General features: G+C 44.5%; 1 protein-coding gene across 1 annotated transcript in view; it reads left to right on the top strand.

Moving 5' to 3' along the window:
* The window catches only part of LOC141148579 (uncharacterized), a 117,824-nt gene that overhangs the window by 78,708 nt on the left and 11,635 nt on the right, over nt 1-27,481 (top strand). The window contains exon 8 of the mRNA XM_073636144.1: nt 26,421-26,726. Coding sequence (XP_073492245.1) covers nt 26,421-26,726 — 306 coding nt within the window. The remainder of the gene's footprint in view (nt 1-26,420; nt 26,727-27,481) is intronic.

Genomic DNA, 27,481 nt, shown 5'->3' on the forward strand with positions numbered 1-27,481 from the left:
CTGTTCTCATTGGCTGGGGAAAAGCTGTGAGCCATTTCCTGAATGGAGAGGAGCATGGGGTGAGAACAGCTCAGGATGGGGAAGTGTCTGTGTGTGCCGGCAACATGGAATGGTAACCAAGCTCAGCGAGTTAAGAGGAGAAGAGTGCCGTCCTGTAGCCACGATGGGACGGATGTTACTGGTGAGGTATAACACCGCTCAGTGTCTTCTAGTCACCAGCTGGGATTCTTCGTACCCCCTTACCCGGGGATGTCTGCTTACCCCACTTTCCTGAAAACTGGGGAAAAGACACACACCTCTGTGAGGTGACCTTCCCCCAACACCTGGCAACACTGACAAAGAAACCTTCAGAAATTGCTAAAACAAATCCCTTAACACCTCCTAAAGGGGCCTCTGAGGGGCTGCAGGCTCCAGATTTTGTGTCACATGGCTTTGCCCCCCCAGATCTAAGTTGCGCCCCCCCAAAGCCCTCTGACCACCCCCTCCACCCTGGATGCTATGGCTGGCTGCTGAGCTCCTTTCCCATTATGGTACTCTATACTGCTCCTCGTCCGCAGGGCTGAAATCACATTCCTTTACAAAACAGCCAGTCAGCCACGATCTTCACAGGGTGTATCTGCCTAGTGCAACTACACTGCCGTTCCGACCAGAGAATTTCACAGGTCAGAACGGCAACATAAAAGCCAGAAACACCCTGTGAAGACAGACTGTGTGTAAAGGAATGTGATTTCAGCCCTGTGTATTGTGGGGGGAAGGAGCTGTATACAGTGCTGGGAAGGGAAAGGAGCTCTGCCAAGTGACCTGCTAGGGGTCCCTGTCCTTTGATTCTTCAGCTGTGATCCCTGTCCTCTGAAGTAAGGAGGAACTCTGGGAACTCAAAACTCTTAAGCCACTTTGAGTATCTTGGCGTGTGGTGGGTGTATCTGCATGCACGGTGGTAGTGGGGGGGGCATGTCAACTTTTGCATCAGGGCCCACAAGCTTCAAGCTACGCCTCTGTGTGGCAATATGCTATTAAGAGAGATGAACCTCATGCTTTCGGGGTCAGGAAATCACCAGCAAATTCCGAAAGCAGTTTACCTCCTACTGGAATTGAACACACAGATAGACTGACCATCATGCAAACTATCCAGAGCACGAGTTGGCCCTACACTGTAGGTCTTCTATGAGCTGGTCCACAGGTGGGGCCAACCACAGACAGACTACATTGCTTCTCACAGCAATTTCAAACTTAGGAGGATGTCTGAATCAGTTCCGCACCCCAAGGCAGAGGTGACAAATGCCTTGATTTTCTCCATGGATCTATCTAGAATCTAGCCTATAAGATTTCCAACAACATTTCTCGTAATGAGATTCCTCTTGGGGCTGTCGAGAGTGAACATGGTAGTCATATCCATTCCTCCATTTTGACAATGAGGGCCTTGAGTTTTCGTGGCCATTCATCTCATGAGACAGAAGCCAATTCCCCTTTGCACATACGCAGACCGTGGCTGCAAACAGGACGACTAATAGGGGAAGCTTGAGAACCTAGCTCCAGGATGATCTCTACCTTGTGGAGTGTGAGAAGGCACTTTACTAATAACATCTATATCAAAATCTGGAACACGTTTGCGTTATTTCTCAGCAGGGCGAGATAATTATACTACTGCACCTCTGATGACAGCTGTTCTGGGCTTCTTGTAGACCAGATTATACATGAGCCTTAGCCTATATTCCTTGAGATTGCAAGTGTCGACTAAGTTGGCAATAACAAGGCTTAAATGTGTTTTGCACAAATTTTGAAGACAGTCAGGAGGTTTCGACCACCATGAAAGAGGATCTTTCCCAGTGGAATCTATCGGTATTGCTGGATTTCATATCAGTTTGACCATTTTTTCCAACAGAACAGTGTTCAGTTTGTGACATTACCTACTAGGCAGTATCTATCGCAAGATCTTCAAGCAGAAGGATGTCTGAGATTCAAGCTCGGAGAGCTTCAGGAAGATATATTGTTTTCTTTCCAGAAGGAGTAGACTTGTGTCCGGTCTTGTATCAAGGTTAGGGACAGCCCTCCATCTAACAGTCATCTGGGCATTGCCTAACTTACTAGGATCACTCAGGAGGGTCACACAATTTGGACGTGTCCAGAACTTGAAAGAAGTTCCTATCCACAATTCCCCTTTTCAGATCATGTAATAAGCCTTTTATCTTTCCAGCTGGAATTCATCAGGTAAAAGAGGCTACCTCCTGGACTCTAGTAGGCTTGGTCGTGCATATAGGGCGAGGGGTCGTGAACCTCCTTCAGCAATGGATACATATTCTCCCAGAGCGGTTTCGGTCTCATGGGCTGCCCATTTGAAGGCGTCCATAGATTCCATTTGCAAGGAAGTATCATGGTCGCCCCAGGATACCTGGAGTAGATCCGGGGGGCTTGCCATTAGTGGACTGTGAAGGAAGGACTGTTCCGTCTTCTGTTCAATTCTTATTTAAAATTGATTTGACAAGTTGAACCCACCCTGTCAGCTAGTTATTTATCACTAGTATGCTGCCATGGTGGCATCAAGAAAATGGAAAATTGTATCAAATACTTACCGTAACTTTCCTTTCCTGACGCCAAACCATGGCAGCATACGGACCCACCCTTGTACGTTTCGGTATGTAGCTAATTACAAAGAATGGGGTGGAGCCTAACTAGGCCTTTAATTTATGCTATTCACTGGTCCTGAGGGAGTGGAAGAGAAGCGGAGCCTATCACTAGCATGCTGCCATGGTTTGGCGCCAGGAAAGGAAAATTACGGTAAGTATTTGATACAATTTTCCGTTTTCTAGGAGAAACAAATTATTGTTTGTGCTGGCCCAATTCTTCTGACCATCCCTTTACCTCCCTGGTAGGGATGGGTGAATTCATACCTCCCGACGTTTTGAGATGGGAATGAGGGACACCTATTAACAAAAGCATGTAGGCATAGGACACACACCCTGCCACGCCCCCTTAACCACTTGCCTACTGGGCACTGTCACCCCCTTCCTGCCCAGGCCAATTTTCAGCTTTCAGTGCTGTCACTCTTTGAATGAGATTTTTATATTTTTTTTCACACAAATAGAGCTTTCTTTTGGTGGTATTTAATCACTACTGGGTTTTTTATTTTTTTTTGCTACACAAACGAAAGACCGAAAATTTTGAAAAAAACAAACATATTTTTTATAGTTTTTAAAAAATTATGCAAATAGGTCATTTTTCTGCTACTTTGATGGACACTCATGAGGCTGCATGGATGGGCACTGATGAGGCTGCACTAATGGGTGGCACTGATAGGCAGCAATGATAGGTGGCACTGATGAGAGGCACTGATTGGTAGCAGTGGTGGGCACTGTTCGAACTGCACTGATAATCAGTGCCCTGATTATCAGTGTACATGTTCCTTTGACACAAGCTGGTTATCGGCTCTCCTTTTTCTCTCCTCATGCTGTCAGTGTGAGGAAAGAAAAGCTGATAACTGACTTGTTTACTTCCATGATCAGCTGTCATTGGACACAGCTGATCACATGTTAAAGGGTCACTGTGATTGGCCCTTTACCCCAATCTGTGATCAGCTGAGTCCGAAGGATTCAGTGATCACAGAGGGTGCCGCCCGCGGTGCCATGTACAATATGCCCTTCTGGCAAATAAAGCCCATGCTGTAGCTGTCTTTCAGCTATAGTGCAGACAGGAAGTGGTTAACAGAGAATTATACAAAAAAAAATGAGTTAAACCCACAAGTTCTTTCTTTTACCACTACTATTCCTTTATAATGGCTTTTGAAATTTTACAAATGCAGCAATTTAGAAATTGAATAAAATGTTTAGCGCTGGGAAACACTTTTTGAAAGATAAAAAGTGCATTTTATATACAACTACATAGATCAGACCAAACTGAGGGACAAATGAGGAGAAAAGAGGGACAGAGGGACTTTGTTCCAAATCAGGGACAATCCCTAAAAATCAGGGACGGTTGGGAGCTATGGGTGAATATGTCTGGGGTTGACTTGCGAGGGGGATCATCCCATCATGAAGTCTGAAAATTGCAAAATTAAAACTGAACCCCTCTGGGGACACATCTTGAGAATCAATTGTGGCCATTAGCAATGTGACTCTCCAAACAAAAAGGCATGGGGAGCTGGGTACTTACATGAGGGACATGTATCAATGAAAAAAAATAAATCTTTACAGCAGGGAGAGGGACTGACTCTTTAATGCAGCTTCAAGGGTGACATGAAAAACACCAATCCCTTCATTTACATGCTGTGAGATGTCTTTGAGCTGTGTGTAGTGTTAGGGAACAGTACAATTCTCATGAATGGTGTCAGTGATAGTGCAACCAGATTCTGACATCATATAATTTGAATGTGTAATTGATTTTTTTATTTATTTACATTATTGTTTGGTGTATATACAACAGCAGCACATTCATTACAACCTGAAAAAATGAGTTTTTACCGTACCTGTAAAATGCTTTACTTGGAGTACAGTACAGGACACAGGTCTTTAAAATCATACCATATAGGTTACAGTATACGCTGCACCTTCAGGTGATTGGACACTGGCAACATCACTCAAAGCTTTCAACACTCCCTCATTTAGTTTTGTAGCAAGCAATGAAAGATCAAAAAACTCAGAGGGAAGTGTGAGGTGTCCTGTACAGCAGTGGTCCCCAACCTTTTTGGCACCGGGGACCGGCTGCGTAGAAGAAAATTGTGCCAAGGACCGGGGGGGTCGCGTTTTTTTGCGGGAAATGGCTGGTGCTAGCGCTTCAAGCACCATGCTTGATATGGTGTCAGAGTGATTGAAGCGCATTATTTCTATTATTACATTGTAGTAATAAATGAAATAGTTCAACTCACCATAATGTAGAATCAGTGGGAGCCCTGAGTGCGTCACCTGCCACCGTCGCCTGCTACCAGATGTGGATAGTCACTTGCCACGCTGCCTGTCACCAGATGCGGAATGTCACTTGCCACATCGCCTGCCACGCTTACTGCCACAAAATGTGGATTGTCACTTGCCACGTTGCCTGTCACCAGATGCGGAGTGAGTGGAGCGCCCCTTGTGGTTTGTCAGGCAGACAGCTGAGGGGGTGAACTACAAGTCCCAGCACACCCCACCTGTATTCCCACACCAGCTCACCTGTCACTGATGATGTCATATCTCTGTGGGATTGCAGGGTGTCTCCCTCCTCATGCTGCAGCCAGTCTCACCTGGCAGAGGGAGGGTCTGGGACTCCTCCGGCTGTCACTCTCTGGCTCCACCCTTCTGCCATTCCTGATTAGCTGTCGGGGGGGGGGGGGGAAATCTGTTTTCACACAGCGAGGAGCCGCATGAGAGCGGTGATGCGGGGCGGGCAGTATGAGATGATTTCATCTCTCTGCTCCCCGCCGCACCTCCGACACTGAGACAGAGCACTGGCTTTGAGGGCAGAAGAGCGGTGATGCGGGGGGCGGAGAGAGATATTATCTCTGCTTGCCCGCCCACTCGCTTCTTCCATCCACCCAGCACTCTTATGCAGCATGTCTCTTACTGGCGGCCCGCACTCGCGGCCCGTCTGCAGAAGCGCCACAGCCCGGTAGTGGGCCGGGGACCGGGGGTTGACGACCCCTGCTGTACAGTACTCCGTAAAAGGGATTTTACAGGTACAAAAAACATTTTCTTTATTATACAGTACAGCTCATTGGTTTCAACTCAAAACAGATGGGACATCCCAAAGCCGTGATGGTGGGGGAGGGGGGTAACTAAGAGGCAACAAAAAAACAGGTGCAACAACAAACAATCCTCTGTGCTGAAGTGTGACACCAATAGTGTAGGAAGATGCTCTCAGCTTTGACTATCTCTAGCTCACAAACATGGCTTTAGTCGTTGTTGTTTTTCTTCAGTCGTTTAGTCGTGTCTGACTGTGACCTCATGGACCATAGCGCGCCAGGCTTTTCTGTCCTCCACTGCCTCACGGAGCTTGCTTAACCACTTGCCGACCGCCTCACGCAGATATACTGTGGCAGAATGGCACGGGCAGGCAAAATCAAGTACCTGGTACGTGATCTGCCTCCCGTGGGCGGGGGGTCCGATTGGACCCCCCGGTGCCCCTAGGCGGTCGGCTTCTGTCCCCGAGCGATCAGAGGTGAGGGGGAGGCCATCCATTCGTGGCCCCCCTCGCGATCACTCCCAGCCAATGAAATCCTTCCTCTGCTGCTGTATAGTAAACAGCGGCAGAGGAAGTGATGTCATCTCTCCTCAGCTCGGTATTTTCCGTTCGGGCGCAGAGGAGAGACGACATCGATGTGAGTGCACAACACACACACAGTAGAACACACCAGGCACACTTTACACCCCCCATCACCCCCTAATCACCCCCCAATCACCCCCTAATCATCCCCCCCCTGTCACACTGACACCAAGCAGTTTTTTTTTTTTCTGATTACTGCATTGGTGTCAGTTTGTGACAGTTAGAAGTGGTAGGGCAGTTAGTGTTAGCCCCCTTTAGGTCTAGGATACCCCCCTAACCCCCCCTAATAAAGTTTTAACCCCTTGATCACCCCCTGTCGCCAGTGTCACTAAGCGATCATTTTTCTGATCGCTGTATTAGTGTCACTGGTGACGCTAGTTAGGGAGGTAAATATATAGGTTCACCGTCAGCGTTTTATAGCATCAGGGACCCCCATGTACTACCTAATAAAGGTTTTAACCCCCTGATTGCCCCCTAGTTAACACTTTTACCACTGATCACCGTATAACTGTTACGGTTGACGCTGGTTAGTTAGTTTATTTTTTATAGTGTCAGGGCACCCGCTGTTTATTACCGAATAAAGGTTTAGCCCCCTGATCGCCCGGCGGTGATATAACTTAGGTTTTGGGGGCAGTTAGGGTCTGCGTCACCCCAGGCAGCGTCAGGTTAGTGCCAGTACCGCTAACACCCACGCACGCAGCATACACCTCCCTTAGTGGTATAGTATCTGAACGGATCAATATCTGATCCGATCAGATCTATACTAGCGTTCCCAGTAGTTTAGGGTTCCCAAAAACGCAGTGTTAGCGGGATCAGCCCAGATACCTGCTAGCACCTGCGTTTTGCCCCTTCGCCCGGCCCAGCCCACCCAAGTGCGGTATCGATCGATCACTGTCACTTACAAAACGCTAAACGCATAACTGCAGCATTCGCAGAGTCAGGCCTGATCCCTGCGATCGCTAACAGTTTTTTTGGTAGCGTTTTGGTGAACTGGCAAGCACCAGCGGCCTAGTACACCCCGGTCGTAGTCAAACCAGCACTGCAGTAACACTTGGAAGCGTGGCGAGTCCCATAAGTGCAGTTCAAGCTGGTGAGGTGGCAAGCACAAGTAGTGTCCCGCTGCCACCAAGAAGAAGACAAACACAGGCCCGTCGTGCCCATAATGCCCTTCCTGCTGCATTCGCCAATCCTAATAATTGGGGACCCACCACTTCTGCAGTGCCCGTACTTCCCCCATTCACATCCCCAACCAAATGCAGTTGGCTGCATGAGAGGCATTTTCTTTATGTCCTCCCGAGTACCCCTACCCAACGAACCCCCCCAAAAAAGATGTCGTGTTTGCAGCAAGCGCGGATATAGGCGTGACACCCGCTATTATTGTCCCTCCTGTCCTGACAATCCTGGTCTTTGCATTGGTGAATGTTTTGAACGCTACCATTCACTAGTTGAGTATTAGCGTAGGGTACAGCATTGCACAGACTAGGCACACTTTCACAGGGTCTCCCAAGATGCCATCGCATTTTGAGAGACCCGAACCTGGAACTGGTTACAGTTACAAAAGTTACAGTTACAAAAAAAGTGTAAAAAAAAAAAACACACAAAAAAAAAATAGTTGTCGTTTTATTGTTCTCTCTCTCTCTCTCTCTATTCTCTCTCTATTGTTCTGCTCTTTTTTACTGTATTCTATTCTGCAATGTTTTATTGTTATTATGTTTTATCATGTTTGCATTTCAGGTATGCAATTTTTTATACTTTACTGTTTACTGTGTTTTATTGTTAACCATTTTTTTTGTCTTCAGGTACGCCATTCAGCTGCAGCGTGTATTTATTTATTTATTTATTTGACAGCTACAGCATTTACTCCCACGATATATAAAGCCGTGACTCCAGCGGAGGTGATAAATGCCGAAGCATGGGGGGAACAGGGGCGGAGGAGCGATTTGCTCCTACCTTTTGCGGGAGGATGCCCCCATGCTTCGGCATATATAAATGGTGCATGTATGCCCATCATTAGAAGTGGGTGGATGAAGGGAGGTACTCTAATGGTGGGCATACCCACCAATCAATCTCTTTTTTTCGTTCAGCCCACAGGCTGCATGAAAAAAAAAAAAAAAAAAGATTACAATATATGCCCAACAAGGACCAGCAACGTACTGGTATGTTGCTGGACTTTGAGTGGTTATACCAGAATGATGCCTGCAGGTTTAGGTATCATCTTGGTATCATTCTTTTCAGCCAGCGGTCGGCTTTCATGTAAAAGCAATCCTAGTGGCTAATTAGCCTCTAGACTGCTTTTACAAGCAGTGGGAGGGAATGACCCCCACCCCACCGTCTTCCATGTTTTTCTCTGGCTCTCCTGTCCCAACAGGGAACCTGAGAATGCAGCCGGTGATTCGGCCAGCTGACCATAGAGGTGATCAGAGACCAGAGTGGCTCTAAACATTCCTATGGCCTAAGGAACCGTAAATTATGAGCATTTCATGACTTAGATTTTGCCGGATGTAAACAGCGTTTTATCACACTGGTATGGTCAGATGCTTTGAGGGCAGAGTAGAGATCTAGGGTCTAATAGACCCCAATTTTTTCAAAAAAGAGTACCTGTCACTACCTATTGCTATCATAGGGGATATTTTTTTTTTTAACAAGAAATCATAGGGGATATTTACATTCCCTGAGATAACAATAAAAATGATTTAAAAAAAAAAATGAAAGGAACAGTTTAAAAATAAGATAAAAAAGAAAAAAAAAAAAAAAAAAAAAAAAAAAAAAAAAAAAAAAGCACCCCTGTCCCCCCCTGCTCTCGCGCAAAGGCGAACGCAAGTGTCGGTCTGGCGTCAAATGTAAACAGCAATTTCACCATGCATGTGAGGTATCACCACGAAGGTCAGATCGAGGACAGTAATTTTAGCAGTAGACCTCCTCTGTAAATCTAAAGTGGTAACCTGTAAAGGCTTTTAAAAATGTATTTAGTTTGTCGCCACTGCACGTTTGTGCGCAATTTTAAAGCATGTCATGTTTGGTATCCATGTACTCGGCCTAAGATCATCTTTTTTATTTCAACAAACATTTGGGCAATATAGTGTGTTTTAGTGCATTAAAATTTTAAAAAGTGTGTTTTTTTCCCCAAAAAATGCGTTTGAAAAATCGCTGCGCAAATACTGTGTGAAAAAAAAAAATGAAACACCCACCATTTTAATCTGTAGGGCATTTTCTTTAAAAAAATATATAATGTTTGGGGGTTCAAAGTAATTTTCTTGCAAAAAACAAAATAATTTTTTCATGTAAACAAAAAGTGTCAGAAAGGGCTTTGTCTTCAAGTGGTTAGAAGAGTGGGTGATGTGTGGCATAAGCTTCTAAATGTTGTGCATAAAATGCCAGGACAGTTCAAACCCCCGCAAATGACCATATTTTGGAAAGTAGACACCCCAAGCTATTTGCTGAGAGGCACGTCGAGTCCATGGAATATTTTATATTGTGACACAAGTTGCGGGAAAAAGACAAATTTTTTTTTTTTTTTTTTTTTGCACAAAGTTGTTACTAAATGATCTATTGCTCAAACATGCCATGGGAATATGTGAAATTACACCCAAAAATACATTGTGTTGCTTCTCCTGAGTACGGGGATACCACATGTGTGAGACTTTTTGGGAGCCTAGCCGCGTACAGGACCCTGAAACCAAGCACCGCCTTCAGGCTTTCTAAGGGCGTTTATTTTTTTTATTTCACTCTTCACTGCCTATCACAGTTTCGGAGGCCATGGAATGCCCAGGTGGCACAATACCCCTCCCCCAAAATGACCCTATTTTGGAAAGTAAACACCCCAAGCTATTTGCTGAGAGGTATAGTGAGTTTTTTGCAGACCTCACTTTTTGTCACAAAGTTTTGAAAATTGAAAAAAGAAAAAAACATTTTTTTCTTGTCTTTCTTCATTTTCAAAAACAAATGAGAGCTGCAAAATACTCACCATGCCTCTCAGCAAATAGCTTGGGATGTCTATTTTCCAAAATGGGGTCATTTTGGGGGGGTTTGTGCCACCTGGGCATTCCATGGCCTCCGAAACTGTGATAGGCAGTGAAGAGTGAAATCAAAAATTTACGGCCTTCGAAATACTGAAGGCGGTGATTGGTTTTCGGGGCCCCGTACGTGGCTAGGCTCCCAAAAAGTCCCACACATGTGGTATCCCCATACTCAGGAGAAGCAGCTAAATGTATTTTGGGGTGCAATTCCACATATGCCCATGGCCTGTGTGAGCAATATATCATTTAGTGACAACTTTGTGCAAAAAATAAAAAATAAAATAAAAAATGTGTCACTTTCCCGCAACTTGTGTAAAAATATAAAATATTCCATGGACTCAACATGCCTCTCAACAAATAGCTTGGGGTGTCTACTTTCCAAAATGGGGTCATTTTGGGGGGTTTTGTGCCATCTGGGCATTTTATGGCCTTCAAAACTGTGATAGGTAGTGAGGAGTGAAATCAAAAATTTACGCCCTTAGAAATCCTGAAGGCGGTGATTGGTTTTCGGGGCCCCGTACGTGCCTAGGCTCCCAAAAAGTCCCACACATGTGGTATCCCCATACTCAGAAGCAGATGAATGTATTTTGGGGTGCAATTCCACATATGCCCATGGCCTGTGTGAGCAATATATCATTTAGTGACAACTTTTTGTAATTTTTTTTTTTTGTCATTATTCAATTACTTGGGACAAAAAAAATATTCAATGGGCTCAACATGCCTCTCAGCAATTTCCTTGGGGTGTCTACTTTCCAAAATGGGGTCATTTGGGGGGTTTTGTGCCATCTGGGCATTTTATGGCCTTCAAAACTGTGATAGGTAGTGAGGAGTGAAATAAAAATTTACGCCCTTAGAAATCCTGAAGGCGGTGATTGGTTTTCGGGGTCCAGTACGCGGCTAGGCTCCCAAAAAGTCCCACACATATGGTATCCCCATACTCAGGAGAAGCAGCTGAATGTATTTTGGGGTGCAATTCCACATATGCCCATGGCCTGTGTGAGCAATATATCATTTGGTGACAACTTTTTGTAATTGTTTTTTTTTTTGTCATTATTCAATCACTTGGTACAAAAAAAAATAATATTCAATGGGCTCAACATGCCTCTCAGAAATTTCCTTGGGGTGTCTACTTTCCAAGAGGGGGTAATTTGGGGGAGGGGTTTGTACTGCCCTGCCATTTTAGCACCTCAAGAAATGACATAGGCAGTCATAAACTAAAAGCTGTGTAAATTCCAGAAAATGTACCCTAGTTTGTAGACGCTATAACTTTTGCGCAAACCAATAAATATACGCTTATTGACTTTTTTTTACCAAAGACATGTGGCCGAATACATTTTGGCCTAAATGTATGACTAAAATGTAGTTTATTGGATTTTTTTTATAACAAAAAGTAGAAAATATCATTTTTTTTTTTCAAAATTTTGGGTCTTTTTCCGTTTATAGCGCAAAAAATAAAAACCACAGAGGTGATCAAATACCATCAAAAGAAAGCTCTATTTGTTGGAAGAAAAGGACGCAAATTTCGTTTGGGTACAGCATTGCATGACTGCGCAATTAGCAGTTAAAGCAACGCAGTGCCAAATTGTAAAAAGTGCTCTGGTCAGGAAGGGGGTAAATCCTTCCGGGGCTGAAGTGGTTAAGTTAGTGTTCGTCTTTTCAATGATGCTATCTATCGAACTTGTTTTCTGTCGCCCTCTTCTGATTTTTCCTACCATGTTTCCCAGCATCAGGGTCTTCTCTTCGCATTAGGTGGCCACATTATTTGAGTTTCAGCTTCAGGATCTGTCCTTCCAGTGAATATTAAGGGTTAATTTCCTTCAAGATTGACTGCTTTGATCTTCTTGCCATCCAAGGGACTTTCAAGAGTCTTCTCCAACACCATAGTTCAAAAGCATCAATTCTTTGGCGTTCAGCCTTCCTTATGGTTCAATTTTAACACCCATAGGTTACTACTGGGAATACAGGCAGTCCCGAGTTACGAACAGGTCAGGGACTGCCTGTTTGTTCTTAAGTCGGAAACGCATGCGCAGAAGGGCAGAGACATCGTTTTCCAATGTTTTCCGATGTTCTGTCAAGTAGCTGCACATCTGTAGACGTAGTTTTCCGAAGTTTTCCGATGTTTTCCGATGTGCCCGCCGTCGAAAAGAGGCCGTGCATGCGCAGAATGTCACGCTGCTCCCCTTCGTAAGTAGGAGTCGTTCGCAAGTTGGAGCTTCGTAACACGGGTCCTCCTGTACCATAGCTTTGACTATATGGTACTTTGTCGGTAGGGTAATTTTAGTCCTTGTCACCCTCCACAGATTGCTGTAAACCATACTGCAATTTGGGGTCTATACCCTTTATGACACAGACTGAACCAGCATCCACCCACTGTACAGTAGAGATGAGACAGTAGAGATGAGACAAGCGGAAGTATCGGCTGGAGCACATAGCCAAGTAGCATTTCCATATCAAGTGCATTTCACATAATACAACTATTAAAGTATTTCTGTCAGTAAATACAAATGGATTCCCCACTTTTGTTCCCGTGTGATTATACACTGGACATAGGGTAACCTGCATTTCACTGATCGCTTATGGGGTCTATTAGAGCATTATAGATATTTTATATTACAGTATTTGATTTTACAGTTGTTGACATTATTGCTGAGGATTTACAGGAGCATGTTATACTTATTACATTGGGACATGTATCGTGAATTATATCATTTTTTGATAGTTTGTGGGATATGCAATTCAATAAATATGGGAGAGTTGGCTGTAATAGATTCATTACATTTGCTTTTTGATTGACAGCTTTTAATGATCAGTCCCATGAGCCAATGACTGTAGGACCTGCCTAACACAGTCCCCACTAATTAAGGTTGGGTCATTTCTTTGATACACAATGGTATATAAGAACACATAGTATGCAGCAGACATTCAGCTCTAAAGAAGAGGGGGAACCCTCAAAATGCATCAGTATCTGTAGGCCCTTGTGGTGTCCTCCCAGTCTTTTTAGGTGCATGTACAGATGTTCTGGTTGTATCTTCCTATGATATTTGTGATCTCGTGACTGTCCATTTGTGAGTATAATCATTGATTTTTTTACTTAATAGATGGTCTCATGCTTAATGCACTAGGCTGATGCACCCTATTTTATCTTTTTGTATGTGTGGCCTGGAGCCAGACATGCTTTACTTTAGAATGTATTAAGTTTGACCTATCTCTCCATAAGTTTTATTACTGTTATAATCTCTGCCTGCCACTAGAGGGAGCGCCCAGTACTCTAAGCCCAAAGACTTTGTTATCAAGTGCCTGGGATGCTGGGAGGTGTAGTCCCAGGTGACAGCCATATCATTAAACCACTGCTTTGTACTACAAATCCCTATGACCTGTGCAGCAGGAGGAGCCATGGTAAGCCAATATATTCTCCGCCCAGGAAAATCCCCTGCTCTGGTGCAGTGGCAGTCGTGCTGTGTGGACTGTTGCAGTGTGCTGTCACTGTGCAGAGGCTGGAGTTACCAGGTTGCTGTATTTATCATCTCCACTGTTCTCACCTACAGTCCAAAACAATTGGATATTCTCCAGACCCACTGAACTGTCCATTACACTGCTTCTACTGCAATCATCACCCTGAAAGCGACCTGCAAGGGGGCCCCCCTTTCATTGCAAGACTATTTCAACCTCAGAGGAGTTGGTGAGTGGGTCATCTAACATTAGCAACCAACTTACATATATATATATATTTATATATATATATATATATATATATATATATATATATATATATATATATATATATATATATATATATATATATATATATATATATATATATATATATGTAGTGCACCCCCTGAAGAGTTGCTAAAGAGCTTAGTCTGATTCCCGCAGATAATGTACGCACCTGGGCATACAGCATTTTCTTCACTCTTCCACTAGTTCGAAAAAACAGTCTAAGGGTGTCTTCTTAGGGTTTTATTGGAAATGTTGAACTTGGATGATGTGAGGGGGGATCATGGGATACCCAGAAACTAAAGAACTGGACAATCTGAGGACTCCCTAGAACTTGCTGAACTGAACGTCACACAGAATCTCTATGCTAACGGTGATATTGACTTCTCCTAGAGACAAAAAAGCTGCACCCAGTCAAGTTGTGTGTGTTCTATAGTTTCTGTGAGGACTTTATTCACCCAGAGTGCTGATTTAAGTATTAGTAACTGATTAAGAATATTCATTTAGCCCCACTGTCCCAAAAATCTTTATCCAACCTTACCAAATATGTAACTATGTTGAAACACCCAAGATGTGTCAAAAGATCTAAAAGAATGAGCCTCCTTACCCTTGAGAGATTGGGCTCAAGGAATTGTCTAGCAAATCCATTTTGCCATTATGTATCGGGATACAGAAGAACCCTTTTTGGCCTCATCAGGCAAAACAAAGAAGGAGTCTGCTTTTCTGAGGCTGTGGCCACAAAGTAAACCCTCACAGCTCTCATAACATCCGAACATTGGAGAGCTGCCTCTTTTGGGCCTTTAGAAGAATAATATATGGAGGGTCAAATAATGTCCTCATTTAAATGGAAACCAGACATCACCTTTGGCAAAAAGAAAGCATTCGGACTTAACACCACCTTGTACTTATGTAACACCAAGAAGGGTTCCCTACAGGACAGGGCAGCCAGCTCTAAAACCTGTCTGCAGGAAGTGAAAGCCACTAGAAAAAACACCTTACAGGTAAGATCTGTCGAAGGAATATCCTAGATTGGTTCAAAGAGCTGATTTGTAGGACTGAAAGTACCAAAGGAGGGTCCCACAGTATCGCTGGTGACTGATGAGGTGAGGCGATATGAGCAACCCCTTGAACAAAAGTCTTCATCAGTGAATGAGAGGCTAGGGGTCTCTGGAACAGAATGGCCAAGGCCAATACCTCACCTTTGAAGGTTCTCAAGGCCACTTTTTGATCCAGTCTTGACTGTAGAAAGCCAAGCAAGTGACCCATAGAATATTGTCAAGGGTAGAAGTTCTTCTGTTCACACCAAGGGAAATACGTTTTCCAGGTATGATGGCATACCATACATAATCTAAAGTAAATGCAGTGTAGCGCAACATAAGATATAAACAATTAAAAGTCCCAGAAAATGTTGAAGATATTCTGATAATTGAATATAAATGTGTCCACTTATTTCTCAATTATGAAAAAAGTTCTGTGAAAAATAGTACGGAAAATAAACGTTAAACAGCTTTTAAAACACCACGTCTTCACTCTGCATGCACAAGTGCAACTCCACCAGACAAAATGCCTGCTCACCTCATTGCACTAAACAACTTACTCATCAGACTCCCAACCAGATAAATCTTGTCTCCTCCTTGTTTCCCAATATGTCAGTCCACTGCCTAAGGGAATCCTCCAGTTCAGCTCACATATCAATTAAGGCAAAAGGGCATAGACATAGTGTACTCTGTCAGACTTCTTTATTAAAATACCCCACCATAAAATACATTTACAAAATCATAATATCAATATATATATATAATATATATAAGAAATCACCAGCCGGCTCACTACCTCATGCGGCACGATCCCGGCGTGACGTCACAGACTTGGCTCCTCCCTAGACGCGTTGTGCCTGATAATTGGGCCTCTTCGGTATGCCTACGCATATGGGCGCCACGCCCTGAGCCTGATGTTGATAGATAGCTTTCAGCAAATTCACTCTGTGCAGAGAAGGAGATGATGGAACATCTGATGACTGAAAACACAGTTGAATAATTGCTCTGAAATTCCAGTTTTTAACCAAAGGACACAACCTCCTATATCCAGGAGTCTGATATATCCTGGCACCAGGTGTTTGCAAAGACCAGCAAATGTCCCCCCACTGATAACATTGGAAGTGCCCCTTCATTGTGAGGGGGACCCAAGACCAAGCTTAGAAGGTCTGGAGGACCAAGACTTGTGGCAAAAGGAATTGCCTGGTTTAGTCTAGATCTACTGTAGATGCCTGGGAGGAACGAAAGGACAACGTTTTCTACCCAGAGGGGCTTGTCTTGCACGTAGGGACCCTCATTATCTTCTTTCTGGGCAGAAGAGTAATCTTTCCACCTGTTACCTTTCTGATGTAAGCATCCAAAGACTCTCCAAGGAGTCATTAACCTTTGCAAACCAATATTTTAGCCAAAGGATTCTCAACATGTGTACAGACAGAAGTACAATACAAGATAATTGTCCACAGGTATAGGTAAGGTTGCTGGAAACAGGCGCAATTGACTTTGGAAGGCACTTCTACAGGGTTTCTAGGGTTCCTGGCCAGCCATTTGGATCACACCCTGCGTGTCTGACACACTGCTATGGCAACCACACGTGGTTGTGAGGTCAGTCCAGATAGGGAAAACAAAGCCTTGAGCAGGGACTCAAAACAGTTATCCACAGCGTCCCTGAAAGTAAGTTGTCAGCTGGAACCATCAGAGTTTTATTGAGGCAAGAGATACCTCAGAAAAAAATATTTGCATTATTATTTAACTCCTCATTTATGGGATATTGTTGTGCAAAGATCATGAGCAGAAAAAACATAAGTTTTTTTTCTGTTTTCTATAACCCATACTAATCACTTTCCTGACAGACTCCATGGCAGCCTACGTATGGGTTAATCCCGCCTCTCATACCTCATAGGACCCCACTCCCATAAATCTTTGCAACTAGACAGAGACCGTGTTCCTTTTTTGTCCTCCTCCTAGGACCAAGGTAGTCTTACCTTAAAACAATGGTCGGTCCAGTCCTGGCGGTTTGCACGCGAAGATGACGGTTCTGGCGGTGTCCTTTTCTGGAGTCCATTTACCTTAGCTATTAGCAGGGTGGACATGGGCAAATATTGCGATGCCTTGAAGAGCTTAATAGCCGGCCATTGGCAGGCAAGCGGCAACATGGCCATTCGTCCCAGCTATTAGCGGGAGGCCCCTTCATGAAAATGCCCTGGTCGTGCAGTATGAGCAATGGCTCCCAGTCCCAGGCCGGATCGAATCGGTGCCGTGGTGGTGATGTATACTGTTTTTCCTATTACATGGCAGCCTGTATTTGTTTGTTGTCTGTCCCTGTAGCTTTCCTGGTCATGGCGGCTGGGACGCATCTGCGTTCCAGTCCGCCGCTTCTTGGCCCTTCTGCGCATGCGCGAGCCGCGATCGAAATCGAGGCTTGGTTGCACGTGCGCGGTCCGGACAAGATGGCGGCGGTCGCGCATGCGCGCGGTGTCTATGGGGCGGCGTCGTACACAGCGTGGGTTCGCTGTGAGCGCGATGACATCATCCTGGGCGGCAGATTTAAATAGCTGTCAGATTCAGCTATTTCTTGGGATGCTTTCATGCTTCAGCAGCTGATTCCCTGAGCACATATCTTGACTGGTCAAGGTAAGAGTTATGCTGCACTGCCTGCCTATGGTTTCTTCCTAATTGCTAAACCATCAGTTTCTTATATACTGTCTTGATTGCTTTCAGTGTCTTGCTGGTCAGTTGTTTGCTATGGATGTGTCACCGCCCCCCAGTGGCCAACCCTTACTCGGCAGGTAGGATGGAATTAATTTTCCCTCTGCCTGTTTTTTGTTTTGGGTTTTATTGTCAGGTGCATGTTGACTCTGTTTTTTCCCTCAGCCCTTCTAGGTCTGAACACCGTTCTTCAGCACGTGAAGCTAGTGACAAATCTAGATCACAAAACCGTCACTCTACGTCAAGCTCTAGACGTCCTAGATCATCCTCCAGACGGTCCACGTCTAGTCGCCATTCTCACCGCCATTCCAGCCGCTCTGATAAGAAGGCATGCTGGGGATGTAGAGCTCAGGTCCCAGAGGGTAAATCTCTCTGTGAGCTATGCTATACTCGAGCTGTTAAAGAATGAGGAGCTGGAGACCAACAGGTGGAGGCTCTGGTTAGAAGAGTGGTTCAAGAGTCTTTGAACAGGACAGATCCCGTTCGTACATCCAGCCCTCCTGCTGCTCCTCCACCAGTTCCTGACAGGGTTGTCCCTGAGGTCCCAGGTCCCTCTCGACGAAGTCTCTCCTTGAGTGGTTCTTCGGACAGCGAAGCGGATGTGGAAGACTCCAGTACAGGCTTCGATTTTTCCTTGGTTCCACAGATGGTTAAAGCGGTTAAAAGCGCATTGAGATGGGAGGAGCCAGTAGAAGCCCCCTCTAAACAGAGGAAGTACTTCAAACAGCTCAGGAAAGAACGCCCAAATTTCCCCTTCCTGGGTGAACTTGGGGAAATTATTTCAGATGAATGGAGTAAAGTTGAGAGGAAGAACTCACTGATTTCCAAGATAGCGAAAATGTACCCATTCAAAAGTGAGGAGGTAAAGCATCTGGAAGCTGCACCCCTCATTGATGCGGCCTTAATGAGGTTAGTGAAGCATGTCACGCTTCCTCTGGAAGACACCGTTTCTTTTAAAGATGGTTTGGAGAGGAAGATCGACACTGACCTCAAACGCATTTATATTACGGCAGGCATGGCTTGTAAACCAGCCCTGGCCCTTGCAGCTTTGTCTAAAGCTATGGAAGCATGGACGGATGATATGGATGCAGTATTGGGGAGGATCTCTGAGGAGTTGCTCAAGAACTCACCGGTACATGAGCTGAAGCTGGCATCAGCCTTTCTGGGGGAAGCATCCCTGGATATTATCCGCCTTGTGGCACGTGTCATGCTTTCCTCGGTAACGGCGAAGCGCGCCTTGTGGTTGCGCCCGTGGGTTGCAGATCCTGCCTCTAAACAGGCATGGTGTAAAATTCCCTTTGAGGGTTCCTCCCTCTTTGGGAATAAACTGGATTCTGCCATTACCCGTGCTACAGGGGGTAAATCAGGGTTCTTACCCCAGGATCGCCGCCTTTTTGGTCAGAGGAAAACTTATCCCAAACAAGATCAGGAGCGTGCGAGGGATGCACGCCGCTACAGACCTGGCCGTGATTTCAGAAAAAACTGGAGGAGAAATCAACCTTCAGGGCAGAAGTCCTCAAAGTCAGCCTCTTCTGGAGGACGTGAGGCTGCGAAGTCCTTTTGATATAGAGCCTGTCCAGACGGAGCGAGTCGGGGCTCGTTTACTCCGTTTCCAGCACGTCTGGGCAGCCTCGATTCGGGATTTCTGGACCGTCAAAACGGTCTCTTCGGGTCATACCTGGGTGTTCAGCAACCCACCCATACACCGGTTTGTTCCTACAACTCTTCCTCACATAGAAGAGAAGAAACAGGTTCTTCTGTCATATACGGACTCACTAGTAGTCCAAGGGGCCGCCATTCAAGTACCAACAGAAGAGAGATTCCTAGGGGTGTACTCCCCCCTTTTCATGGTCCTCAAAAAGAATGGGTCCTGGAGGCCGGTAATCGACCTGACTTATCTGAACTCCTTCATCAAGAAGGAAAGATTCAAGATGGAGACTCTGCTAACAATACGCCAGACGATACAACCGGGAGATTGGCTTGTCTCCATAGACCTGAAAGATGCCTACTTTCACGTGCCGATTGCACAGGAATTTCAGAGGTATCTCCGATTCGCGGTAGATCAGAGGCATCTCCAATTCACATGTCTTCCATTCGGGCTTACAACATCGCCTCGAGTGTTTTCGAAGCTCTTATTGGCTGTAGTAGCATTAATCAGGGTCAAAGGTATCCGATTACACCATTACTTGGACGACCTACTTCTGCTTTCACAAGACAAGGGTCAGCTGCTGGCACATCGAGATCAGGTCATCTCTACCCTAACAGAGTTCGGTTGGCTGTTGAACAAGGAGAAGAGTCACCTAGATCCAACGCAGTCTCTAATATTCCTTGGAGCCCAATTCAACACCATGGAGAGTACCATCTCTCTGCCTTTGGAGAAAATTCCGGTGATTCGGGAAAGAATTCGTCTGGCATTATCATCACCTCTTCTCAGAGCCTCGCAATGTCTAAAGATAATAGGCACCATGGTGGCCACAGCCCCCATGGTGAAGTGGGCACAATGGAGGATGCGGCCCTTTCAGAAGGGGTTTCTCCAACAGTGGGATCCAGGGTCTCGAGACCAGCTGGTACGAGTAACCACCTCCATGCGGGAGAGTCTCCCCTGGTGGCTGCAACGGGGGAATCTTCTCAATTGCCATTCCATAGCGCCTGTCTCCTGGATCACGGTGACTACGGATGCAAGCAACAGAGGTTGGGGCGCCCTCTGTCTGACGGAGGTAGCCCAAGGCAGATGGGACTTCCCATCCCAAGGGATAGTCTCAAATATCCTGGAGCTTCGAGCTGCCTTCCGTGCTCTTCAAGCCTTTTCCCACCTGACATCAGTGGCCTCAGTTCTCCTGAGACTGGACAATACGACGGCAGTGTCTTACATCAAGAGACAGGGGGGCACCCGCAGTCTCTCGTTACTGAAAGAAGTAAGTCCGATCATGTCCTGGGCCCAGGCGAATTTGACAAATTTATCAGCTGTTTATCTCCCCGGAATTCAGAATGTCCAGGCGGACTTCCTTTCGAGGGTCACCCTGGACAACAACGAATGGTCTCTCCACACCGAAGTGTTCAACTGGGTCTTGTCTCTGGGAGCGATGCCGGAAGTAGATCTGTTTGCATCCCCTTGCAACTTCAAACTGCAGAAATATTACACGAGGTGTCGCTGTCCCCAAGCCTTCGGAGTGGATGCCCTGACGGATCAGTGGAGATTCCTCAAGGCCTACGCCTTTCCCCCGGTACCAGTCATCCTTCGGTTTCTATCAAGGCTCAGGTGGGAAGAAGTCGAGGTAGTGGCGATTGTTCCTTTCTGGCCCAACAGGCCATGGTTTCCTCTCCTGGTTCAGCTCAGTTACCGGGATCCGGTCCCTCTCCCGGCCAGACCAGATCTCCTGTCGCAAGGAACATCTCTTCACCCATGCCCATCTCATCTCCATCTGATGGCTTGGTGGTTGAGAGGGGAAGGCTGGAAGCACTAGGATGTCCAAGTTCAGCGATTGCTACATTGTTGAATGCCAGAAGAGCGGGCACCAACAAAGTCTATCAAAGAATTTGGTCAAAATTCGCGGACTATGTGGCCTCCACTAATGGCTCTTGTATTGACCCAAAGATACAGGATATTCTGGGTTTTCTGCAGACAGGCCTGGATCTGTCTTTGTCGGTTAGCTCCTTACGAGTCCAAGTTTCTGCAATCTCTGCCTTCACAGGTGTATCATGGGCCAGGCACCCCCTTACGAGACAGTTCTTCAGGGGAGCAATAAGACTTAGACCTCAAAGGAGACCAAGATTTTCTAAATGGGATCTTCCTCTTGTCCTGGACTTCTTCGCAGGAAGAGAAATATGTCAGGTGGACCAGTCATCTGTTAAGGAACTTTCCCTCAAAGTGGTCTTTTTAGTAGCCATAACATCGGCTAAGAGGGTTTCAGAAATCGGTTCCTTAGGATTCAAAGAACCATTCCTTACGTTCTTCCCTGACCGAGTGGTCCTGATTCCTATGTTAGGTTCAAATCCCAAAGTAACAACTGTTTTCCATGAAAATCAGGAAATTGTCCTTCCCACGTTCAAGTCTTCTGAGGGCTCTAATATTCATCCTCTAGATGTCGGAGAAGCTCTGAAGCAATACTTGGAAGCCACAGCTTCTTTTCGCCAATCTGATCACTTGTTTGTCCTCTTCCACGGTAAAAACAAGGGAAAGCGTGCTTCCTCTAGAACCATTGCAGCATGGATTGTTCAGGCCATTCAGTGGGCTTACAAGTCTAAGGGTTTGGCTCCTCCGGAGGCAGTGACCGCTCATTCTACCAGGAGCGTTTCTACATCTTGGGCAGCATCCCGGCATGTATCTCCGGAAGTGATCTGTAAAGCGGCCTCGTGGTCATCAATTAATACCTTTATGACACACTATTGTGTAGAACCTGCTTCCTTGTCTTCGGTTAATTTTGGTTTGCACGTATTATCTGTTGATGGTGCCAATTAAACCTTTTTTTCTTTAACCAGCAATTGCCCACCCGGGCGTGTATGGCTAGTTATTTCCCATACGTAGGCTGCCATGGAGTCTGTCAGGAAAACGGAAAATTTATATCAAATACTTACCGTAATTTTCCTTTCCTGATGGACTCCATGGCAGCAGGAGTTCCCTCCCATTTGCTGGAGTAGGCTAAGTTACGGAACACGGTCTCTGTCTAGTTGCAAAGATTTATGGGAGTGGGGTCCTATGAGGTATGAGAGGCGGGATTAACCCATACGTAGGCTGCCATGGAGTCCATCAGGAAAGGAAAATTACGGTAAGTATTTGATATAAATTTTCCGTTTTCATGCCCTCGAGCACTGCAGAGTCTAACTTATGACCTTTGCAGACCTCTTCTAAAAAAAATGCAGGGAGAGTGCAAATTGTGAAAAAATATATTTTTTAAATTTTTTCTAAATTTTCCAAAAATTGTGACAAAAAATAATTAAAAAAAACTCACCATGCCTCTTACTAAACTACTTGGACTTTGCACTTTCCAAAAAGGGGTAATTTGGGGGTATTTGTACTGTCCTGGCGTTTTTGGGCCTCAAGAAATGTAATGTCAGTACATTAGGATTGATCGATTTTCAGATATACAGTATACCACAGTTTGTGGACTCTAACTTTCGCACAGACTAAATACTGAGTTGGGATATTTTCACCAAAGAAATACATTTTGGCCCAAATTTTTGAAGAAAGATTATTTATAAAATTTTAGAAAAATGCAGGTTTTTTTTTTAAAAATTGCGGGTTTTTACATTTATTTAGCAAAAAATAAAAGACCCAGTGGAGAATAAATTCCACCACAAGAAAGTTCTATTTGTGTGAAGAAAATGATAAAAATTTCATATGGGTACAGTGTTGCGTGACTGAGTAATTGTCATTCAAAATGTGACAACGCTGAAAGCTGAAAATTGTTCTGGGCAGGAAGGGAGTGAAAGTATTGAAGTGGTCAAAGTTTATCTAAACCCTTACAAAGAACTTCTCTCATTTGCTCCCTTTTTGGTCTGTTAAATAACCAGTTGAACTGTTGTGTTTTTGTACTTAATAAACAGATAAAACAAATCAGTTGATCCTGCCATAAAGCCAGAGCTGTAATGTGCATTCTGCAGGCTTATATCTGAGACAAACCATTTACCCCTGGAAGGGGTGCTTACAATGATCAGCTTTTAATTATTTATGTAAAACCTTTATCCCAAAAGGAAAAAACAGTTTGTTGTAGCTGCTTTTGGCTTGTTAGCGTGTCTAAATCTGCTATTACATATAACACTCCCCCTCTTAAGTGACAATGCTGCTGTCCAAATGTGCTTCATGTGCTCCTTCATCCAGAGTGGGGGGTGCACTAATACAGGATTACTGTCCAGATCACAGGTGAAAACTGATGAAAAATAAATAAAATAGACTAATGCAGCCACCACATCTAAGGATTTGTAAGCTGCAATATATTAATTTTTGTTTTGGGGTTTAATGATACTTTAAAGCGGAGTACCACCCAAAAATGGAACTTCTGCCCCCCCCCCCCTCCTGTGTCACATTTGGCACCTTTCGGGGGGAGGGGGGGAGCAAATATCTGTCTAATACAGGTATTTGCTCCCACTTCCAGGGATAGATCAGCGCAGATTCCGCTGTGATCTACGCCATGTCCGGACCCTCCTCCGCCCCCGCTGTCTTCTGGGAGACACACAGGTCCCAGAAGACAGCAGGGACCAGTGAAGACATGCAGTGCAACTCTTGCATGCGCAGTAGGGAACCAGGTTGTGAAAACGCAAGGTTTCACTTCCTGATTCTCTTACCGAAGATGGCGGCGCCTCCACCTGAGAGCCGAGGGACAGATCGACTTTGTGTGAGGACATCGTGGGCACCCTGGACAGGTAAGTGTCCATATATTAAAAGTCAGCAGCTGCAGTATTTGTAGCTGCTGACTTTTAATTTTTTTTTTTTTTTTAGCGAAACTCTGCTTTAAGATTTAGTTGGGTGCTTAAAATGTCCCAATCTTTCCTCAATCATGTGCCAATCAACGTAAGGATTATGAAGTTATGCAGAAAAGGGACTTTGAATGAGACACAGGTCTCCATCCCTAGACAAACATGAAGCAAAGAAGTATGGGACTTTGAATGAGGTGGGTAAGTGAGGCCAATGAAAAGTCAAAAAATGTGAAAAATCATTTTATTGAAAAACAATAACATGGTATCATAGTAGATATGTAATAACAGTCACATCATACAGTTTATACACAATGATTGATACATTATGAACAGAATGGAAAGCCCCCAGAGGATACAGGACAGAAATTCCTTAACCCTTTCATGACTAAGCCTATTTTTGAAATTTGGTGTTTACAAGTTAAAATCCGTATTTTTTGCTAGAAAATTACTTAGAACCCCCAAACATTATGTATATTTTTTTAGCAGAGAATCTAGAGAATAAAATGGAGATTGTTGCAATATTTTATATCACACGGTATTTGTGCAGCGGTGTTTTAAACGCAAATTTTTGGAAAAGGGACACTTTCATGAATTTTAAAAAATCCAAACAGTAAAGTTACCCCAATTTTTTTGTATAATGTGAAAGATGATGTTACGCCGAGTAAATAGATACCAAACATGTCACGCTTTATAATTGCACGCACCCGTGGAATGGCGACAAACTACGGTACCTAAGAATTTCCATAGGCGACGCTTTAAATTTTTTTTACGGTTACCAGGTTAGAGTTACAGAGGAGGTCCAGTGCTAGAATTATTGCTCTCGTTCTGATGATCGCGGTGATACCTCACATGTGTGATTTGAACACCGTTTACATATGCGTGCGCGACTTCCGTATGCGTTTTCTTTGCTGCGCGAGCTCGCGGGGACGGGGCGCTTTAAATTTTTTTTTCCTTTTTATTTTATTTATTTTTACATTCACAAATTGTGTTTAAAAAAAAAAAATGTTTTGATGACTTTTATTGCTGTCACAAGGAATGTAAACATTCCTTGTGACAGTAATAGGTGGTGACAGGTACTCTTTATGGAGGGATGGGGGGTCTAAAAGACCCCCCATCCCTCCTTTACACTTCAAAGCATTCAGATCGCCGAAAACGGTGATTCTGAATACTGTGTACTTTTTAAAAACCGGTGCCATTGGCAGCCGAGTAAACGGGAAGTGACGTCATTGATATGTATAAAACCCAATGCGGGGGTTGGTTATTCGGTGCATGGCGTAAGCCTGACGCGTATCGTGTATCAAAACACTCTTCAGGGGCAATTTGCACCAAAATCTAAAAAGGATAAATAGAATACAGTGTGCATTGGTGTGGAATGAATATACATATAAGGGAAGAGAAAGATCACTCATTCCCAATGGATACTCACATGCCAATACAATGTGAGCCCCAGGAAGTCTGCAGCCGCAGGCCACTAAAAGGAGCTAAGTCCGGGAACTGAGGGAGGAGCCCATAGAGGGAGGGCCGGAGAAAGAAAATGAATGAGGGAAGAGAGTGTGCCAGAACAGAAGTGAACAGGAGAAGTGAATGTCAGTAAAAATCTGAGTGGAAAGTTGGGGGAACTAAGTAAGATCTCCCACCTGTGATGTGTGAGTGATGACCGAATGTATGTGCCTGGTGAAGGACGTGCTACCAGGAGACCGGTTAGCAAAAATTGAGTGCCATATATGCGCCCAGCCAGCCCCCCAGGTACTGCCCAGCGTCACATGGGGCAAACACCAAGTGGAGGCTTTCCATTCTGTTCATAATGTATCAATCATTATAAACTGTATGATGTGACTGTTATTACATATCTACTATGATACTATGTTATTGTTTTTCAATAAAATGTTTTTTTTTCAATGGTGACTGTTCATTAGCCTCACTTACCCACCTCATTCAAAGTCCCATACTTCTTTGCTTTAAGAATTATGAAGTGACCAATTGTTCACTTGCAAGTGCAAATGCTAAATACAAACAACCTACTATTTAAAGTGCTGAGTACTGACTGGCTCATATGCTGTAGAGTGTAGGCTATAGATAGTCAGGCAGTGAGCTCGAAGGTTTGAGTGCTTTTCTACAAAAAGGGAGTGTTGTCACCTTAGGACAGGAAGTGTGTTACTGGCAGGATCACCATTGGAAGATAAAAGGGAAAAAGCCTAAAAAAACGAATTGCCGCCATATCCAAAGTCAGGGAAGCTGCAATTTATTACATTTTTTGTTCCTGGGTTTAGATGATCTTTAATGTGCTGTTTGTGTATTCCAGCTAAACCCCAGATGGTGGAGCCTATAGAGATCACTATGAGGGATTCCTTTTGTGTTCTCTTCACCCTCAATCTACAGAAGTTTTACCCGGAACATATTGAAATAGAATGGACATATGAATATAAAGATAAAAAGTCCAGAATGCCATGGGAAAACAACTTTAAAAAATATGAAGATCTCACACATGATGTCACCAGTGTTGGCAGCATTCATATATATGTGTTTGATGATCTGCAGACCAAAGTCTCTGTAACATGGAAACACCAATCTATGGAAGAACCGGAGACCAGAACACTGACTATAAGAGGTAAGGAAGAGAATATATCAAATAGCATAAATATTTTAATTCAGGATATATATATTTAATTCAGTATATAGCTATTGTCTTTCTAAACAATAAAACCAAATGTGTAAAAGACATTTTTATCTTAAAGGATAACTCAGTTTTCTTGGAAAAAAATAGAGCAAATAGGAAAAAACGTATAACATATACAATTGCTGTACAATCCATATCATAATATAATGTTATTCAAATGATCTTTCCTTTTCAATCTGCAATTTTCTATAAAATGCAATATGACAACCTGGAGGAGTTCTGTACACAGATGTACAGAACATAGGGTTGCCACCTGTCCGTTTTTCACCCGGACAGTCCGGTTTTTCATCAGAAACCCGGACACTTTTTTCTACATGGAGCAGGAGCGGCGTCAGGGACGTGCTTCCTCTCCTTGGTCCCATCCAATCAAAAGATTGTTGGAGTCCGTGGAGCTTCTCTGTATTTCCACTCACTGCCACTAGGGGTCCTCTGAACACTCCTCCTTGGGTCTGGTGGCTGTACTCACTGAAGAAAGGGGGACACACCCCCTCAGTCTCGGCTCAGCCACACCCCCTTCCCCATGTGTAGCAGAGAATGATCAGAGTCTGCATGGAAGTTCAGCATGTCTGTTTCAATTGAATTCAATGCAAATGCCCGCATGGAAATGTCTGGGGATCTGTATTGCTGTGGTGTCTGCAGAGCTGTAGTTTTGTGGCATTATTGCAGTGATATATTCCCCCTTCTGT

The sequence above is a fragment of the Aquarana catesbeiana genome, linkage group LG06 (genome assembly GCF_042186555.1).
Source record: "Aquarana catesbeiana isolate 2022-GZ linkage group LG06, ASM4218655v1, whole genome shotgun sequence".
Classification (NCBI taxonomy): Eukaryota; Metazoa; Chordata; class Amphibia; order Anura; family Ranidae; genus Aquarana; species Aquarana catesbeiana.